This window comes from Pseudophryne corroboree, chromosome 2 (genome assembly GCF_028390025.1).
Source record: "Pseudophryne corroboree isolate aPseCor3 chromosome 2, aPseCor3.hap2, whole genome shotgun sequence".
NCBI classification, from domain to species: Eukaryota; Metazoa; Chordata; class Amphibia; order Anura; family Myobatrachidae; genus Pseudophryne; species Pseudophryne corroboree.
In genome coordinates, this window is record NC_086445.1 from 797,006,792 (window position 1) to 797,028,033 (window position 21,242).

The 21,242-nt window shown below is 44.7% G+C and overlaps 1 protein-coding gene across 2 annotated transcripts in view; it reads right to left on the reverse strand.

The window, feature by feature from the left end:
* Positions 1 to 2,248: 2,248 nt before the first annotated feature.
* The window catches only part of MED14 (mediator complex subunit 14), a 150,167-nt gene continuing 131,173 nt past the window's right edge, over positions 2,249 to 21,242 (reverse strand). For both annotated transcript variants that reach the window (XM_063955591.1, XM_063955590.1), the window contains 4 exons: positions 19,838 to 19,945; positions 19,230 to 19,355; positions 9,637 to 9,826; positions 2,249 to 2,879 (listed from right to left, as the gene is read on the reverse strand). In XM_063955591.1, the coding sequence (XP_063811661.1) occupies positions 2,806 to 2,879; positions 9,637 to 9,826; positions 19,230 to 19,355; positions 19,838 to 19,945 (498 nt within the window). In that variant the 3' untranslated portion in view covers positions 2,249 to 2,805. The remainder of the gene's footprint in view (positions 2,880 to 9,636; positions 9,827 to 19,229; positions 19,356 to 19,837; positions 19,946 to 21,242) is intronic.

Sequence of the window (21,242 nt, forward strand, 5' to 3'; positions counted from 1 at the left end):
GTTTTCAGCGTTGAAAACCCTGCGACCATTTTTATTGGATACCGCTGGTATCGGGAGCGTGCATACCCGTGGTAATCCAAAATTGGGTGCGAGGTACACAATTTTTTGTTCTTTACCTTGCGCACAATTGAATGCGGGCAATAACACTTACCAATCCAGCTAGATAAGCAGGAAGGATATTTATAATACAACCAGGCTGCTTAGGAGCAAGTTATGGAGGAGACACAAGCCCAACTTTCTCTCTCAGGGGCATATATATTAAGCCTGGAGAAGTGATAAAGCAGTAATAAGTGCAAGGTGATAACGCACCAGCCAGTCAGCTCCTGTCATCCAAAATCTCAGAAAATTTGAATATCACATGAAATCAATAAAAAAAAGGATTTTAAATACAGAAATGTTGGCCCCCTGAAAAGTATAACCAGGCATATGTACTCAGTACTTGGTTTGGGCGTCTCTTGCATGAATTACTGCCTTAATGCGGAGGGGCATGGATTCTATCAGCCTGTGGCCCTGCTGAGGTGTTATGGAAGACCAGGATGCTTTAATAGTGGCCTTCAGCTATTCTGCATTGTTCATTCTCATGTCTCTCATCTTTCTCTTGGCAATGCCCCATATATTCTCTATGGGGTTCAGGTCAGGCGAGTTTGCTGCCCAATCCAGCACAGTAATCCCACAGTCATTGAACCAGGTTTTGGCACTTTTGGCAGGTGACCAGTCCTGCTGGAAAATGAAGTCAGCATCTCCATAAAGCTTATCTGCTGAAGGAAGCATGAAGTGCTCTAAAATGTAATGGTAGACGGCTGCGTTGACTCTGGATTTAATAAAGCACAGTGGACCAACACCAGCAGATGACATGACTTCCCCAAATCAACGCAGACTGTGGAAACTTCACACTGGACTTCAAGCATCTTCAATTGTGTGCCTCTCTATTCTTCCTCCATACTCTGGGACCCTGGTTTTCAAATGAGATGCAAAACTTGCTCTCATCAGAAGAGAGGACTTTGGACCACTGAGCAACAGACCAGTTCTTTTTTTCTTGTCAGGAAAAGGCCAATCAAAAAAAGTGTGGGGGAGCTTCACAAGGAGTGGACTGAGGCTGGAGTTCGTGCATAAAGAGCCACCGCACACACAGACGGAAGTGGACATGGGCTTCAAATGTTGTATTCCTTTTGTCAAGCAGAATCTATGGGGCATTGCCAGGAGAAAGATGAGAGACATGAGACCGAACAATGCAAAAGAGCTGAAGGCCGCTATTGAAGCATCCTGGTCTTCTATAACACCTCAGCAGTGCCACAGGTTGATAGAATCCATGCCACGCCGCACTGAGGCAGTAATTCATGCAAAAGGGGTCCAAACCAAGTACTGAGTACATATGCATGATTATACTTTTCAGAGGGCTGACATTTCTGTATTTAAAAACCTTTTTTATTGAATTTATGTAATATTCTAATTTTCTGACATTTTGGATTTGGGGTTTTCTTAAGCTGTAAGACAATCATCAAAATTATAACAAATAAAGGCTTAATATATCTCACTTTGCATGTAATGAGTCTATTTAATATATTAGTTTCTCCTTTTAAGTTGAATTACTGAAATTAATGAACTTTTGCACGATATTCTAATTTTCTGAGTTTCACCTGTACGCCTCTTCCCTGGGTGCGCTCATAAGCTCCTTCGGCCTCCAATACCACCTCTATGCGGATGATATGCAACTATACCTCTCCTCTCCCTCTGTATTCTCTCAGGTATCCAGCTGCCTCTCAGCCATCTCCTCCTGGATGTCTGAGCGCTCCGTTAAGCTCAACTTGGACAAAACCGAACTCAGAGTCTCATGGGACCTGGCGTGCCAAGAGATGATGTTTGGTGCGACTGCAGCAAAGATGTATTAGGACCTACCTGTATGTTCAAATCAAATGACACAGCAAATGGGGCTGCCAGCCCACCATAGTAAGTACTATATACACGATTTGACAGAAAGATAAAGTCAGTTTTGCAGATTTAACCTACATTAACAAAAAATGTACAAAAATGGAGGTTACTTTTTAAACACAACCACTGTTCTGTTCTATTCTACTGTAAATTGCTGGGCTATTTCCTCCATAAAAAAAAAAAAAAACTAAAAAAAAAACCCCAAACCTTTTTTTTCCATAAATCTTTGTGTTATTGATGAGGGAATAACCTTCCAGCTTTCCTTGTTTGGCAAAGTTATATTTAAGCAGTTCCATGTTCCACCGCATGTACAAACCTGGTTTTTCATCTAATTTATTAAATATTGCTTTCCTGGAGACATGTTCTCAACATGCCCACAACATTTTTGTATTAGGACTTTAAGCAGTCATATTAAAATACAGTTTCATTATAAAGTCTGTCACAGTTTTACAGTATTCAAAATGACAAATCATTCTTTAGAAAAAAAAAAATCTGGTACACCAGGGAAAACACATTTACAGAAACAATAAACAGAGTTTGGCATTTTCAGATTTCATTCGGTATAAAACAGAATACAAAACCTGTTCCTGGCAAGCAGATTTTTTTGGATTCTCCATCATAGCTTGAAATGAGTTGTAGCAAAACACACTATACAACAGCACTATACAAATATCTTTTTTTTTTTTCTTTGTTTTTTTTAAAATCAATTATATATAATTTCTGGTGAAAGAAGTGCATCTTTGAAAAATATCTGCCAGTTTGTGTGTCATTGTTCTTACAGACAAAAATATCAAAATGGCAAATTGTCCCATGTCCAATTTATATCTTTATCTGAGCAAAAACTGAAAATAATCCATGCGGTTCGCAAAATAGTGTTCAAGGTCGACCACCAGGTGGCAGTGTAAGATTAGCCATTAGATCACGCACTGCAGCAAATATTGTACAGTCTCCTGTGAAAGGAAAAAAAAAAATACTATAAAAACACTTCATTATAAACAATCTGACTAAAATATAACATTTTTAGTGCACATATCACCTACACATATTAGAAGCAGACAATTTCTGGGATCAACCAATATACATGAAAATATGAGTTTTCTAAGAATATGTGACATCACGGAAGCACAAATTGTACTTCAGTTAAAAAGGAATATAAATTCAAGTGTGAAAATAGCAGCCTCCCCATTGTGGCATTGTGCCAATAAAAAACGAATTACATTTGATAAACCATTTTACAGTCAGCAGCGTGGGCTCTAGGAGATTGAGTTTCATTTGAAGGTAAGCAGTATATATGTACAGGATAATTACATTATTTTGAAGAATACATTTTAAATCAAGTATGCTATTAGTGGATGACTATTTATACAGTATCCAAATTTCTGCCTATGGCAACTTACACGCTTAACTCTATGAACTAGATAGTACAAAATCCAGAAGGATGTCCCATTATTTGGCTGATAAAATAAGAATTTACTTACCGATAATTCTATTTCTCATAGTCCGTAGTGGATGCTGGGGACTCCGAAAGGACCATGGGGAATAGCGGCTCCGCAGGAGACTGGGCACAAAAGTAAAAGCTTTAGGACTACCTGGTGTGCACTGGCTCCTCCCCCTATGACCCCCCTCCAAGCCTCAGTTAGGATACTGTGCCCGGACGAGCGTACACAATAAGGAAGGATTTTGAATCCCGGGTAAGACTCATACCAGCCACACCAATCACACCGTACAACTTGTGATTTGAACCCAGTTAACAGCATGATAACAGAGGAGCCTCTGAAAAGATGGCTCACAACAATAATAACTCGATTTTTGTAACAATAACTATGTACAAGTATTGCAGACAATCCGCACTTGGGATGGGCGCCCAGCATCCACTACGGACTATGAGAAATAGAATTATCGGTAAGTAAATTCTTATTTTCTCTAACGTCCTAGTGGATGCTGGGGACTCCGAAAGGACCATGGGGATTATACCAAAGCTCCCAAACGGGCGGGAGAGTGCGGATGACTCTGCAGCACCGAATGAGAGAACTCCAGGTCCTCCTCAGCCAGGGTATCAAATTTGTAGAATTTTGCAAACGTATTTGCCCCTGACCAAGTAGCTGCTCGGCAAAGTTGTAAAGCCGAGACCCCTCGGGCAGCCGCCCAAGATGAGCCCACCTTCCTTGTGGAATGGGCTTTTACAGATTTTGGCTGTGGCAGGCCTGCCACAGAATGTGCAAGCTGAATTGTACTACAAATCCAACGAGCAATCGTCTGCTTAGAAGCAGGAGCACCCAGCTTGTTGGGTGCATACAGGATAAACAGCGAGTCAGATTTTCTGACTCCAGCCGTCCTGGAAACATATATTTTCAGGGCCCTGACTACGTCCAGCAACTTGGAATCCTCCAAGTCCCTAGTAGCCGCAGGCACCACAATAGGCTGGTTTAAGTGAAATGCTGAAACCACCTTCGGGAGAAATTGAGGACGAGTCCTCAATTCTGCCCTGTCCGTATGAAAAATTAGGTAAGGGCTTTTATAGGATAAAGCCGCCAATTCTGATACACGCCTGGCTGAAGCCAGGGCCAACAGCATTACCACTTTCCATGTGAGATATTTTAAGTCCACAGTGGTGAGTGGTTCAAACCAATGTGATTTTAGGAATCCCAAAACTACATTGAGATCCCAAGGTGCCACTGGAGGCACAAAAGGAGGCTGTATATGCAGTACCCCCTTTGACAAACGTCTGAACTTCAGGAACTGAAGCTAGTTCTTTTTGGAAGAATATTGACAGGGCCGAAATTTGAACCTTAATGGACCCTAATTTGAGGCCCATAGACAGTCCTGTTTGCAGGAATTGCAGTTATCGACCCACTTGAAATTCCTCTGTAGGGGCCTTCCATTGCCTCACACCACGCAACATATTTACGCCAAATACGGTGATAATGTTGCACAGTTACATCCTTCCTGGCTTTTATCAGGGTAGGGATGACTTCATCTGGAATGCCTTTTTCCTTCAGAATCCGGCGTTCAACCGCCATGCCGTCAAACGCAGCCGCGGTAAGTCTTGGAACAGACATGGTCCCTGCTGGAGCAGGTCCTTTCTTAGAGGTAGAGGCCACGGGTCTTCCGTGAGCATCTCTTGAATTTCCGGGTACCAAGTCCTTGTTGGCCAATCCGGAGCCACGAGTATAGTCTTTACACCTCTCCTTCTTATGATTCTCAGTACCTTGGGTATGAGAGGCCGAGGAGGGAACACATATACTGACTGGTACACCCACGGTGTTACCAGAGCGTCCACAGCTATTGCCTGAGGGTCCCTTGACCTGGCGCAATATCTGTCCAGTTTTTTGTTGAGGCGGGACACCATCATGTCCACCTTTGGTTTTTCCCAACGGTTCACAATCATGTGGAAGACTTCTGGGTGAAGTCCCCACTCCCCCGGGTGAAGATCGTGTCTGCTGACGAAGTCTGCTTCCCAGTTGTCCACTCCCGGAATGAACACTGCTGACAGTGCTTTCACATGATTTTCCGCCCAGCGAAGAATCCTTGCAACTTCCGTCATTGCCCTCCTGCTTCTTGTGCCGCCCTGTCTGTTTACGTGGGCGACTGCCGTGATGTTGTCCGACTGGATCAACACCGGCTGACCCTGAAGCAGAGGCCTTGCCTGACTTAGGGCATTGTAAATGGCCCTTAGTTCCAGGATATTTATGTGAAGTGACGTTTCCATGCTTGACCACAAGCCCTGGAAATTTTTTCCCTGTGTGACTGCTCCCCAGCCTCTCAGGCTGGCATCCGTGGTCACCAGGACCCAATCCTGAATGCCGAATCTGCGGCCCTCTAGGAGATGAGCACTCTGTAACCACCACAGGAGAGACACCCTTGTCCTTGGAGACAGGGTTATCCGCTGATGCATTTGAAGATGCGATCCGGACCATTTGTCCAACAGATCCCACTGAAAAGTTCTTGCGTGGAATCTGCCGAATGGAATCGCTTCGTAAGAAGCCACCATCTTTCCCAGGACCCTTGTGCATTGATGCACTGACACTTGGCCTGGTCTTAGGAGGTTCCTGACTAGGTCGGATAACGCCCTGGCTTTCTCCTCCGGAAGAAACACCTTTTTCTGTACTGTGTCCAGTTTCATCCCTAGGAACAGCAGACGTGTCGTCGGAATCAGCTGCGATTTTGGAATATTTAGAATCCATCCGTGCTGTCGTAGTACTACTTGAGATAGTGCTGCTCCGACCTCTAACTGTTCTCTGGACCTTGCCCTTATCAGGAGATCGTCCAAGTAAGGGATAATTAAGACGCCTTTTCTTCGAAGAAGAATCATCATTTCGGCCATTACCTTGGTAAAGACCCGGGGTGCCGTGGACAATCCAAACGGCAGCGTCTGAAACTGATAGTGACAGTTCTGTACCACAAACCTGAGGTACCCTTGGTGAGAAGGGCAAATTGGGACATGGAGGTAAGCATCCTTGATGTCCAGAGACACCATATAGTCCCCTTCTTCCAGGTTCGCTATCACTGCTCTGAGTGACTCCATCTTGAACTTGAACCTTTTTATGTAAGTGTTCAAGGATTTCAGATTTAAAATGGGTCTCACCGAGCCGTCCGGCTTCGGTACCACAAACAGCGTGGAATAATACCCCTTTCCCTGTTGTAGGAGGGGTACCTTGATTATCACCTGCTGGGAATACAGCTTGTGAATGGCTTCCAATACAGCCTCCCTGTCGGGGGGAGACGTTGGTAAAGCAAACTTCAGGAACCGGCGAGGGGGAGACGTCTCGAATTCCAATTTGTACCCCTGAGATACTACCTGCAGGATCCAGGGGTCCACTTGCGAGTGAGCCCACTGCGCGCTGAAATTCTTGAGACGGGCCCCCACCGTGCCTGAGTCCGCTTGTAAGGCCCCAGCGTCATGCTGAGGACTTGGCAGAAGCGGGGGAGGGCTTCTGTTCGTGGGAAGAGGCTGTCTGCTGCAGTCTTTTTCCCCTTCCTCTGCCCCGGGGCAGATATGAGTGGCCTTTTGCCCGCTTGCCCTTATGGGGACGAAAGGACTGAGCCTGAAAAGACGGTATCTTTTTCTGCTGAGAGGTGACCTGGGGTAAAAAGGTGGATTTCCCAGCCGTTGCCGTGGCCACCAGGTCCGATAGACCGACCCCAAATAACTCCTCCCCTTTATACGGCAATACTTCCATATGCCGTTTGGAATCCGCATCACCTGACCACTGTCGCGTCCATAACCCTCTTCTGGCAGAAATGGACATCGCACTTACTCTTGATGCCAGAGTGCAAATATCTCTCTGTGCATCACGCATATATAGAAATGCATCCTTTAAATGCTCTATAGTCAATAATATATTGTCCCTGTCCAGGGTATCAATATTTTCAGTCAGGGAATCCGACCAAGCCACCCCAGCACTGCACATCCAGGCTGAGGCGATTGCTGGTCGCAGTATAATACCAGTATGTGTGTATATACTTTTTAGGATATTTTCCAGCTTCCTATCAGCTGGTTCCTTGAGGGCGGCCGTATCAGGAGACGGTAACGCCACTTGTTTTGGTAAGCGTGTGAGCGCCTTATCTACCCTAGGGGGTGTTTCCCAACGTGCCCTAACCTCTGGCGGGAAAGGGTATAATGCCAATAATTTTTTAGAAATTAGCAGTTTTTTATCGGGGGAAACCCACGCTTCATCACACACCTCATTTAATTCATCTGATTCAGGAAAAACTACGGGTAGTTTTTTCACACCCCACATAATACCCTTTTTTGTGGTACTTGTAGTATCAGAAATGTTCAAAACCTCCTTCATTGCCGTGATCATGTAACGTGTGGCCCTACTGGAAAATACGTTTGTTTCCTCACCGTCGACACTGGAGTCAGTGTCCGTATCGACCTGAGGTAACGGGCGTTTTATAGCCCCTGACGGTGTTTGAGACGCCTGTACAGGTATTAACTGATTTGCCGGCTGTCTCATGTCGTCAACAGTCTTTTGTAAAGTGCTGACACTATCACGTAATTCTTTCCATAAGACCATCCAGTCAGGTGTCGACTCCCTAGGGGGTGACATCACTAACACAGGCAATTGCTCCGCCTCCACACCATTTTCCTCCTCATACATGTCGACACAACGTACCGACACACAGCACACACACAGGGAATGCTCTGATAGAGGACAGGACCCCACTAGCCCTTTGGGGAGACAGAGGGAGAGTTTGCCAGCACACACCAGAGCGCTATATATATATAGGGATAACCTTATATAAGTGTTTTTCCCTGATATAGCTGCTGTATATATTTATCTGCCAAATTAGTGCCCCCCCTCTCTTGTTTTACCCTGTTTCTGTAGTGCAGGACTGCAGGGGAGAGTCAGGGAGCCTTCCTCCAACGGAGCTGTGAGGAAAAAATGGCGCCAGTGTACTGAGGAGATAGGCTCCGCCCCCTTCTCGGCGGCCTTTCTCCCGCTTTTTTAAGGAAAAATTGGCAGGGGTTAAATGCATCCATATAGCCCAGGAGCTATATGTGATGTATTTTTTGCCAAAAAAGGTATTTTTATTGCGTCTCAGGGCGCCCCCCCCCAGCGCCCTGCACCCTCAGTGACCGGAGTGTGAAGTGTGCTGAGAGCAATGGCGCACAGCTGCGGTGCTGTGCGCTACCTTATTGAAGACAGGACGTCTTCTGCCGCCGATTTTCCGGACCTCTTCAGTCTTCTGGCTCTGTAAGGGGGCCGGCGGCGCGGCTCTGGGACCCATCCATGGCTGGGCCTGTGATCGTCCCTCTGGAGCTAATGTCCAGTAGCCTAAGAAGCCCAATCCACTCTGCACGCAGGTGAGTTCGCTTCTTCTCCCCTTAGTCCCTCGGTGCAGTGAGCCTGTTGCCAGCAGGTCTCACTGAAAATAAAAAACCTACTTTAAACTTTTACTCTAAGCAGCTCAGGAGAGCCACCTAGATTGCACCCTTCTCGTTCGGGCACAAAAATCTAACTGAGGCTTGGAGGGGGGTCATAGGGGGAGGAGCCAGTGCACACCAGGTAGTCCTAAAGCTTTTACTTTTGTGCCCAGTCTCCTGCGGAGCCGCTATTCCCCATGGTCCTTTCGGAGTCCCCAGCATCCACTAGGACGTTAGAGAAATTAGGCATTACTTGATCAGATTATAAAGAATATTTATGCAGCCATCACTCATTATATAAAAATCTTCCCCTTAGAAAACCGGCAGACTTAGCTTATGGCATTATACAGCAAATGATTTATTTACTGTTTATGTAAGAAATATAGACCTTGGCCGGGAATCAATTACCTGCTGTAAATTACTGCGGGTGAAAAAGGGAGGTAGCCTCGGGCTTTAACGCCTGGGGCTATTCAACTGCTTTCCCTTTTTCACCCGATAGCCTTGTTTACGCACGTTAAAGCAGCATGTTAACAGTCGTTAACAGGCGGAATCCATGAAAAGTTCTTGGATTTGCTGGTTAACAGGGTAGCAGCAACCGTTAACCTATTAGCTATCTGGGATTCTTTTTCACCTCGCTGAGGCAGGTGAAAAAAATCCCAAATACCTCCTGGCTTGAGGACTAATTGAATAGCCCCAGGGCATTCATTTGCCTGCGGAAATCTATCGCGGTTAACTGAATCCCAGCCATAGACTCAATAAGCCCTGTGAGCCTTTTATTGTTCTGAATATTTGTGACATAAATGGGGATGAACCCCTTGTTACTGATAATGGCTTACCTGGACGTGGTGGATTCATCTCTGCGAACCTCTTTAGAATGTTGCTGACCATGAGTGGAGCAGCAACCGAGGAGTTCTGCTGGCGAGGAATGTCTGCCTGCTGGGTTGTGCCTGATGCCATGTCATAGATGATGGGCACAATAATACTAACTGGCTCTGGTGGGACTAAAGTCTTATGGGTTAGCTGAAGCTATGAACAAAAAAAAGGAATATGATATTACAAATCAAAAATATTTTCCCCAGAAAGAGTGCTGAATCATGCGTTACTGGTTACTTGAGTTTGTAAACATATTTGACAATTTCACATATTTTGTCGCTATTATTTCTGTTAATTGAATGGTAATAGAAATTGGTTACACCAGTGGTTCCCAAACTTTTGTGGCACTCTAGCCTCCAAACTTTTAAGCGTTCCCTGAAATCTCACCTCTTCAGAGAAGCCTATCAAATTCCTGAACCGCCCACATAACCTACAGAAGCATTCATACCTAAATACAATCCTATCAGGACTGCCTTTGCAATCAATCTGGTGGGACCACTATGCTATAGATAGGAAAGATACACAAGGATAGGCACTATTTCCCTATAAATTGTAAGCTTGCGAGCAGGGCTTTCCTACCGCTTTGTCTGTCTGTTATTACCCAGTTTGTCTCATCACTGTTGTTTCCAATTGTAAAGTGCAACAGAATATGCTGTGCTATATAAGAAACTGTAAATAAAATAAATAAATAAGCATTTTGTTATCATGGCACCTCTAGGCCAAAAGTCTCTTAGAGCAAAAAAAATCCACAGTATCTACCTTGGGTAATAGGTGGCGTCTAAGGAACGAGCACCAAATGGTCAAAAGCTTTTGGACTCCCAGGATGCAACATGCCAGCCACCTATAACCCCGCCTCCCGGCTCAGGGAATTCAGTTGGATCCAAAGCTCAAGGTAGGAGTAGATATATTGAGAGGGAGACCTATTCAGGCGAAAAGAACATACACTTCCATGCCAGAAGGAAGAAGAGGTTAAAGATTCTCAAATCAGGTGCATCAGGGTGGGTTCCCTGTGGATACTGTGGACTTCAGAGAAACAGTTATCGATGATAAGTCTACCATAACTCCTGATTTCTCCTTCAGGGTCCACAGTAGTCTACAGGATCTAACTTGGGATGTCCCAAAGCAGCAACTAAGGGAGGGGACGCTCCTGCTTGAACAGGAGAATCCTTCGCCCAAATGCAGCATCCTGAGAGTCAAAGGTATCAAAGGCATAATGTCTAATGAAATGTGTTAATTGATGACCATGTGGCTGCCTTACAGAGTTGCTCAGTTGAGGTGCCACGGTGGGCTGCTCATGAAGGACCTACCGAACGAGTAGAGTGGGCAGAGACATTATCCGGGATAGGGAGATCAGCTTGAGAGTATGCTTCTGAGATAGTCATCCAAAGACATCTAGCCAGTGTTTGCTTATTGGCAGGCCTTCCCCCTCTTGTGAAATTCGTATAGAACAAAGAAATTTATGCTCTCATCGTTCAGTGCTGCCCTGTCGCTAAACAATCATACTTCAAAGTTCTCATCTCTACCCAGTCTTCCAACCCCCAGTGCCTCTTTGCAACTGTCAACTCCCTCCTCTGCCCACCACCACCTCCTCTCCCATCCTCATTGTCTGACCATGACTTTGCCACTTATTTTACATCCAAGATTGACTCCATACGGCAGGACATCACATCCCACCAGACCAGCAACTGGCCACCGCCCATCCCTTGCCACCACCTCCCCTTCCCTCTCACCAACATTGACATCTTTCTCCCATGTATCTGGTGAGGAAGTCATGGCCCTCATCCGTTCCGCTCCCCCCCCCCCCCCCACCTCCTCTCTCCTTCTGCCTGTTCCCATCTTGCCCACCTTCTCAATCTCACCCTCTCATCAGGCACTGTCCCCTGCGCCTTTAAGCATGCTGTTGTCTCCCCTATTCTTAAAAAACCTACCCTTGATCCAAACACCCTCTACAACTATCGCCCCATCCCTCTTCTCCCTTTTGCCTTCAAACTCCTTAAGTGTATTGTCTATAACCGCCTCACTGCCTCTCTTTCCTCCAACTCACTGCTTGACCCATTCCAGTCTGGTTTCTGTTCTCTCCACTCCAACTGCCCTCACAAAAGTCTGCAATGACCTCCATGCAGCCAAATCTAAGGGCCACTACTCTCTGCTTATTCTTCTTGACCTCTCTGCTGCTTTTGACACTGTGGACCACCCTCTCCTTCTGCAAATCCTTCACTCTATTGGTCTGCGTGATACTGCCCTCTCCCGGCTGTCCTCCTACCTCTCTGATCATTCCTTTTCTGTCTCCTCTCATGACGCTACCTCCTCCCTCACTTCCACTAACTGTTGTTGGTGTCCTCCAAGGTTCTGTTCTTGGTCCTTTTTAGGTGAACTCATTCGTTCTAATATCACCTCTATGCTGCTGACACTCAAATCTACCTTTCCTGCCCTGATCTCCCTGCGGCTCTCCTCAGTCGTACCTTCAACTGTCTCTCTACTATATCTTCCAGAATGTCCCAACACTTTCTTAAACTCAACATGTCCAAGACTGAGTTGATCATCTTCTCACCCTCCCGCACAACCTCACCTCCCACAACTCATTATCCATTGATGGCACGACTATCTCCTCTATGCTGTCTTGGCGTAATCCCCGATTCCTCCCTCTCCTTCAAACCACACATTCAGCACCTCTCACAAGCCTGTCATTTTCATCTCAAAAATATTTCCAGGATCAGAACCTCTCTCACCCAGGATGCTACCAAGGCCATTATCCACTCACTGATCATTTCCAGACCAGATTACTGTAATCTCCTCCTGACTGGCCTCCCTGACAATTACCTCTCTCCACTCCAATCTATCCTCAATGCTGCAGCCCAGCTCATCTTTCTCACCAAACGCACTACGTCCACCTCCCCTCTACTACAAGCCCTTCATTAGCTTCCCTTCCCTTTCAGAATCCAATTCAAACTTCTCCAATTCACTTATAAAGCACTCACCCACTCCACTCCCATTTACATCTCTGACCTCATCTCCCTTTACTCTCCCACTCGTCCTCTTCGCTCTGCTAATGCATGCCGACTCTCCTGTCTTCTAATTACTTCCTCCCACTCCTATCTCCAAGATTTTTCACGTGCTGCTCCCTTACTTTGGAATTCCCTACCTCTCCCCCTCAGACTCTCCACCTCTCTATAGAACTTCAAACGGGCTCTTAAAACCCACTTCTTTACCAAACCCAGCCAAATCTCATCCTAATCCTCTGTCCCATGTTCGGTCTACCCCATCTGTGTCACCCGTCTGCCCCTACCCTTTAGAATGTAAGCTCTCACGAGTAGGGCCCTCTTCCCTCATGTGCTTATCCTTTTCTTACTTTAATAATCCTCAACTGCCCAAATACTACCGTTTTCGGCCACCTTCATACTTATCTCAGTGTCGTCTACTGATGTACTTATGTTTAGTTGATTATGTGCATATGTACTCTGCAATTAGCGCTGCGGAACCCATGTGGCGCAATATACAATAATAATAATAAAGGTGAAACTTAGAGACCACCTTTGGACAATATCAAATTTAGTTTGGAGAACTGCTCTGTCTAAATGGAATATCAGAAATGGGGGGGGCGACACGACAGCGCCCCTAAATCTGATACTCTTCTAGCTGAAGCAATTGCCAGAAGTAAAAGAACTTTAGCTGTCAACCATTTGAGATCCACACGATTCAGTGTTTCAAATGGGGCAACTTGGGGCACCCCGAGAACTAATTCTAGATCCCAAGGGGCTGTAGGGGGAACAAAAGGAGGTTGAATGTGGAGCATTCTTTGGAAAAAAGTGTGACCATCCTGTAGGTTATCAATTTTCTTTTGGAACCATACAGTTAATTCTGACACTTGTACCTTCAAGCAAGCTAAGCTGAGACCTTTGTTCATTCCTGCTTGAAGGAATGCTAGAATTCTTGAAACTCTTAAAGACCTTGGGTCATATTTTCTGGCAGCGCACTGAAAATACGCATGCCATATCTGGTAAGAGATGCGAGCCGAGGATGGTTTCCTTGCTTTAAGCATAGATTAAATTATCTCTTGAGAAAAACCTTTTGCCTTTAAGATGAATGTTTCAAGAACCACGCCATCAAAGATAGTCGATCCAGGTGTTCGTAGAGACAGGGACCCTGGGATCAGTAGATTTGGAAGCTGAGGCAGAAGGAACAGAGTATCCACGGACAGTTTCTACAGATCTGTGTACCAATTTTGTCTGGGCCACGCCAGAGCTATTAGTATCATGTCGCTCATTTCCTGTTTGAATTTTCGAATCACAATGGGCAACAGGGAGATTGGTGGAAAAACATATGCCAGAAGAAACTTCCATTTCACTGACAGGGCAGCCACGAAGATTGCTTCGGGATCTTTTGTTCTTGACCTATATGCAGGTATTTTGTTGTTCTGACGAGAGGCCATGAGGTCCACTTCTGGCAGTCCCCACTTGTTCACCGGAATCTGAAAAACTTCTGGGTGTAAGGCCCATTCACTTGCATGAATGTTGTGCCGGCTGAGAAAGTCCACTTCCCAATTTAGGACTCCTGGTATGAATTATTGCTGACACGGCTGGATGATGAAGTTCTGCTCACCTTAATGTGCGGCTTACCATTGTCTGAGTGAATCTGTATTGGCTTCCCGAAGAAACCTTGTCCCCGCTGAGCTAAAGGAACTGATACTATCACTCCTGATTGTAGCAACTTCTGAACTGCCTCTTGTAGGGCCCTGGCCTTCGTTTTCACCGGAGATGGACTGGTACAGAAGAATTTTTTAGGGGGGCTTTTCTTGAAGGAAGATGTCCATGAGACACCGCTTCTTGCACCCAGGTATCTGTGGTGGACTGCTGCCAAACCTGTGCAAATAGCAGAAGTCGGCCTCCCACCCTGGGATCCAGCAGGTGGAGGCCCGTGCCATCAGGCCGACGGCTTATTTTCTTGTTTAGAAACCGGGAGTCTGGCTGCTCAAGCCTGTCTGGTCTTAGTCTTACCAGATTTATCTGATTGAGACTGATTGCTGTAAACCTTTCCCATTGCTTTACTTTGGGTCCGAAATGACTGGAAAGCCAGAAACCTGGGTTTAGCTTTATATGTCAAAGGAAACTTCACTTTTATGGAGACTGCTTCAGACACAAGAACGTTGTCTAATTCTGTACCGAACAGAACATTTCCAATAAAAGGCAAAGATTCAAATATCTTCTTGGATTCCGAGTCAGCCTTCCATGAAAGTAGAGCTGCTTACTGATGCTTGAGAAGCTACTATACCCTACATCCAGAGCTGCTTCTTCCATAAAAGCAGCTTCCTGCTTTATATCTGCAATATGGGATAACTGTTCTTTCTTTGCCATGGAAAGCTCATCTTCCGATGCTTCTGCCCAGCCTGCCACTGCTTTAGCCACCCAAGCTGTGGCCAAAGCTGGACTAGTCACTGAAGCTGTCATGGAGAAAACAGTTTTAAGAAAACCATCAATCTTTCTGTCTGTTGCATCATTTAATGATGTTGAAGGCAGAGGTAGTGTAGATTTGCGCATTAGTACGTGTGCATCTACTTTGGGAGGAACTTCCCTTTTTAAACATTCCACAGCAAGAAGAGGATAATAATAACACAATTTCCTAGGAATCTTAAATTTCTTACTGGGAGTAGCCCATGCCTTGCATTATTTCCGTCAGTTGATTAGGAAATTCTGCTTTAACAGTTTTTTGACGTTTAAACACAGAAGTCTTACATTTTAACACAGGCTCTACTGCCTCCTCTAAAGACAGAATGGCTTTAACTGCATGAATTAACTCAGGAATATCTACCGAGGTAAGATACTCCTCATCTGTAGATGCAGATTCAGATTGGGAGGACCCTGCTACATCCTCTGAAGTGTCCTCGGATTCTGAAAAATGTGTGGATTGTGAAGATGTTACTCCATTTCAAATCCTTGGGCCTGTCAGCCTGTTTTTGCTGAACGGCAGCAAAGGTCTGAACTAAATCCTGAACTGGATATGGCATAAACCAGGGGGAATATCGCTTGTAAGGGTTAAATGGGTACCCCATACCTGGTAAAGTAGCTGATGCCATATGCTCAGCTAAATTGGATAGCGCCTATGCAAAGGATGCCCAACGAGGTTCCTGTGTTTGAACAGGTGCCTGGCTTGAAGCTTGTTTATTAATAAGGCTTTTATGGAAATCATAACAATTTGCACATAACCCATCTTGTACCAGGTCTTGAACAGTTAATTCAGCTTTGCAGGACAAACATGATATTAATGTAGGCGCTGCCTCTTCCCCCTCGCCTTTCTTGCACAAAGCAACAATTTAATTACACACTCAGTGTATAACTACGCATCAATGTGACAGTCCTCACTTTCTATGATTTTAAAGTGAAGTACAATCAAATCCTACCCTGCTTTGTACCGACATTGAGGGTATGAATCAAATAGATAGCAAAACTGACAGAAACAAAATTTAAAGTCAGCAGCCGCACTAGCAATCAGTCACATAAAATGCATTAGTATTTATTTGCAAACTGAGCACAACTACACAATACATATAGTATGGTAGGTAAAAACATTACTGCATTACCTTATACCAAGGGAACTAGCATATTCAGACACACAGCGAATAATACAGCAGTAAATGTTCACAAATGCTCATTTGTATCAGGCACTTTTTTCAACTACTCAGTACCGCCAGGGTAGTAGCGGGATATAGGGAGACTTAAACACTGCTTCCGTATTCAGTCATGCCGCTAACAGACGGCTGAGCGAAACAGATGTACCAGTGAAGACAGCAGCACAGCGACTCAGACTGTACAGTAATGTGTAAGAGTCTCAGACGGAAGCAGGAATATCAATTCATGGTGGGAAACTCAGAGGAAACTGGTCATGAACTGGGGGGAGGGATGACTAAGGGAGCGTCTTACTCCCCACTGCTGACATCAACCTCAGGGATCACGGTCTCTACTAATCCCCAGAACCTATGATCCCTGAGGCTTAGCGCTGGTGCACCCGAGGTGGCAGCCGCGCCAGCGGCTGTCCGGTAGCCTGTACCCAAGACAGTAAGGCTGCGTTATATGCGTCTTAAACTGGTAACCGGAAAAAGACGCCTTACTTTCTCCCCGTTCTCCGGCCCGTAGCCTGGGATAGTCAGTATGGACTTGCTAGCACATCGAGCTGGCGCCTGCCGAAACAGCAGTGTTTACACGGAGGTAACCGTCGTCACAACCCAGCGGAGAGTTGTTGGAGCGACTCTTTCTTTTATGAGTTTAATACGTATATAAAGACTATATAAAACAGGGTTGCCCGATTTAAATCAAATTATTAAAAAAATTATTTAATCATGATTTAAATCAAAATAGATAGATGTGTAGGCGGGGGCAGTCTTTTTTTTCCTTTTTAGCTCAGTTGGGGAGAATAATGGATGGTGTATAGGAGATTCTACCAAGCATATACTACTAAGTGACATACACTAGAATACTATGACTATGTTTGTAGTCCTTTCTGAAAAACTGTCCCATTCTTGTTATAGTTTGTGATGAAAACAAAGATGATATCCCACAAAACATTAGTAACAAAGTTAATAACTTTGATATTAAGCGGAGTGCTTTAAGATTATTTGGGTCGAATGAAACCTGTAGCTGTAGCCCTGGATCATGCACAAATATGCAACTGCACAATCAGTGAGGTTGTACAAGTGTGGAAGAAGCTGCTAGATGATCTTGAAGAGATTGGACACCACATCATTGTATTAAAGGTGGCAAAGGCAAAAGCTAAAATTGCACTCACAAATGCCCACTTCCTGGCTAATCTACCTGATCCTAGGTACAGGGGAAAAAAAGCTTAGTCCTGCTGAAATTGAGAATACTATAGAGTGTGCTCATGTCAATAATCGTCAAATTATGCCGGTCATCATCAACCTTCGTGCATCCATGAAACCATTTGCCCCATACATATTTGAAGTGGACACTATGCCAAGTATCTCCTCTAGCCTGGTGGATGTCCTACGCAGCTCAACTTCAGGTAGACACTTCTGTAGTAAATCTTCTGAAGCATATGTTCATCGCAGTTTCATCAAGTGCAGGAATTGAAAGGATTTTTTCAACATATAGTTTTATACAATCCAAAACAAGCAACAGATTGGGAAATGAAAAGGCAGCTAAGCTGGTTGCATGATACAGAGACTTTTCTGTTGAGGACAAACGTGAGGATGTGGACAAAGACATGTAGATGTTTTACTCAGACTCAAACAACTTATTGAGTGAAAATCAGAACCTAATTGTACTTCTTGATGCAACTGTTTAATGTGTATTTATTCTATTACTGTTCATTTTGTTACTGTTCTCACTTCAAAAATTCATGCTCATGTATTACTAAAACAAGGTGTAAACATCTAAAAATTAAAGTTTACAAAAAATTTTATTAAAAAAATACTATTTAAAACCCAAAAATCTGATTTAAATCCATAAAAACTATTTCAATCAAATAAATCCAATTTTTTTGCAGGTTTTTTTTTTTTTTAAATCAGATTTTTATGCAACCCTGATCTAAAATAACAAACCTTGTTGCTGCAAAAGAGACAGCCACATAGTTTTCACAGTGGTCTGGCTCCTGCCACATCAAACAAAAAACATTCCCTGAGCCGGGAGGCGGAGTTATAGGGGGTTGGCCGGTTGCAACCAGAGAATCCAAAAGCTTTTGACCGTTTGGTGTCCGTTCCTCAGATGCCACCTATTACCCAAAGTAGATCCTGTGGACTAATGTGGACCCAAAAGTCTCTTATAGAGTAATGTAGCAAAAGTAAATTAAATTGTGCTCACCTATCACAATTTGGTTCAATTATGTGGTGGGGGACAGAATGCACTACTGTAAAGGGACCTACACATTGAGCGATCCGCCGCCGAGATGCCCGACGGCGAATAAGGCCGACGGGCGACCCGGCGGTGGGGGGTGGGGGCTGGGGGCAGTGACAGGGGAGTGAAGTTTCTTCACTTCCGTCACCGAGCTCCATAGAAGTGCAGGCAAATATGGACGAGATCATCCATATTGGCCTACATGCACAGGCGATGGGGCACCAGCGATGAACGAGCACGGGGCCGCGCATCGGTCATCGTTGCTGCCTCCACACTCAAAGATATGAACGGTATCTCGTTCATTAATGAACAAGATCGTTTATATCTTTGAGTATTATCACCCAGTGTGTAGGGCCTATTAGTCCACATATTTTCTGATTGGCTGTCATCAGCACAGGTGTTGGCTGCTATCAGCAAAGGTGTTGGCTATCACACCAACCATAAAAAGTTTGTTTTGGTATTGGACCACCAACCTGTGGCACCCTTGTAACTGCCCTATGGCATCCAGTTGGGGAACCACTGGTTATACAATATAGTCAAAGTCAGTTTCAGTTCATACTAAACACATTCATATCTATAGAATAAGGTGTCTCATCCCTGCATAAACTCAATCTAGTCATTTATGCAATGTGTTATTCGGAATAACCTTTAGTACCAAATCTGCTAATATGGATTTTACTTTTCCCCCAGAACAAATGCAGATTAAAAATACTTACAAAAAACAGCATTTTAGATTTAAGCACAACAGCAGGAGTCCCTGGAGGAGCAATTGGTGGAGCACTCGGAGGGATAGTTAGGCAAAACTGTACATTCCATTTCAACTGCGTCGTTTGATCTGGGAACTTTTAGGAAAAATAGTTAGTATGGTCATAGGTATAAACAGAAAAAAAAAAAAACACATTGAAAAAACAAGACTATAAAACTAAAGCCATTTAGAACATAAGGGCTATTCAAACAGGAGTTGGGGGGGAAAAAAAGAAAAAAGGGAATGGTTTTACAGACCAAACAACTGCAGTTGGTTGAGGGATAGCTTGGTTTCACAGCACTTGAGGCAGGAGAATGCTGCATTACAGCATAGGGAAGTGATTCCCATTATGCTAGTAAAACCTCCAGAGATATGCGCTTGGTTACAAACAAGCTGTATTCTAGTCCACCTGCGCACCACTAGCCTAAGCCTCCTGACACAGCACCTTAAACAGAGTGCTGATCACAACTGAATACAGACAACGGATGTGTCCCTGGGGAAATGTGTGGCAATAAAACATTTCACAATTAGTTTGCTTCTTATATATTTAAACATGCTACACATTACAGCTGTTCTTACCAGCTCTAGTTTCATTATGTGCACGCAGTCTCTGAGGATGTGTGTTGGTGCACCTAATAGCTTTGTGAAAGCTATTAGAGTGTTTGCTTTGAATGGAGGGCCTGCAACCTAAACAGGATAATAAAAAAAGAAAAGTTAAGTGTTCATTCAATATTTTCAAGTACAGGCAGAGGCACAGGTTTACAGGCACCCTGTACACTTTCACTGCAACAGGACTGAGAGAAGAGGAACTTGGATAATACTAAATGAAAGGGGGTTAGCGGAGCTACGGTGAATAGTAGCAAGGGAATATAAACAGATTTTTGTTTAGGGTAATATATCAATTTTTTGGTATGGGAGGATTCCATTGAGGTCAGTTATTCACATAACAATGACACCCCAGAGCTCAATTACTTTCTAGTAAAGGATTAAGAAATACAATTGAAATTGTAGTTTCCTGAAAAATAATGTTTCACTGCCTACTGCACTTTTACTCAGTCATTACAAAAGGACACACAGTATTACTGACCATATAGACCAAAACTGGCATTTCCCGTTTTTTATATAGAATCAGTGCAAACACAATTAAGTATGAATTAAATACAATATCACAGCTCAACATATATGATCAAATTTGGATCCTATATATCCCATACAGGTATAATAAGCCAACAGTAGAATTTAATTACAGAAGAGATATGATTTATGGTGGGTTGTAGAGAGGCCAATCCCGGGACATTATTTTCAATCCCGGGTTTCGGGATTGAAAAATGCTCAATCCCGGGATTCCCGGGATTGCAGTAGGGATCAGTGTAGGGAGCAGGGAGAGTATATGTGGAGGGCAGCAAGGGAAGGTGGATGTAGGGAGCAAGAGTGGGTGGGTGTAGGGAGCATGTAAGGAGCAGGAAGGGAGGGTGGGTGTAGCGAGCAGGGAGGATGTCAGGAGCAGAGAGGGAGGATGTCTGGACTCTGGAGCAGTGAGGGAGGGTGGGTGTAGGGAGCAGCGGGAGAGTGGGTGTAGGAAGCAGCAGGATGGTGGGTGTAGGGAGCATGTAAGGAGCAGGAAGGGAGGGTGGGTGTAGGGAGCAGCGGGAAAATGGGTGTAGGGAGCATATAAGGAGCAGGAAGGGAAGGTGGGTGTAGCGAGCAGGGAGGATGTCAGGAGCAGAGAGGGAGGATGTCTGGACTCTGGAGCAGTGAGGGAGGGTGGGTGTAGGGAGCAGCGGGAGAGTGGGTGTAGGAAGCAGCAGGAGGGTGGGTGTAGGGAGCATGTAAGGAGCAGGAAGGGAAGGTGGGTGTAGTGAGCAGGGAGGATGTCAGGAGCAGAGAGGGAGGGAGGATGTCTGGAGCAGTAAGGGAGGGTGGATGTAGGTAGTGATAAGTAAATATTACTTACTCTTCTTAGGCAGGCAGACGCCATGGACAC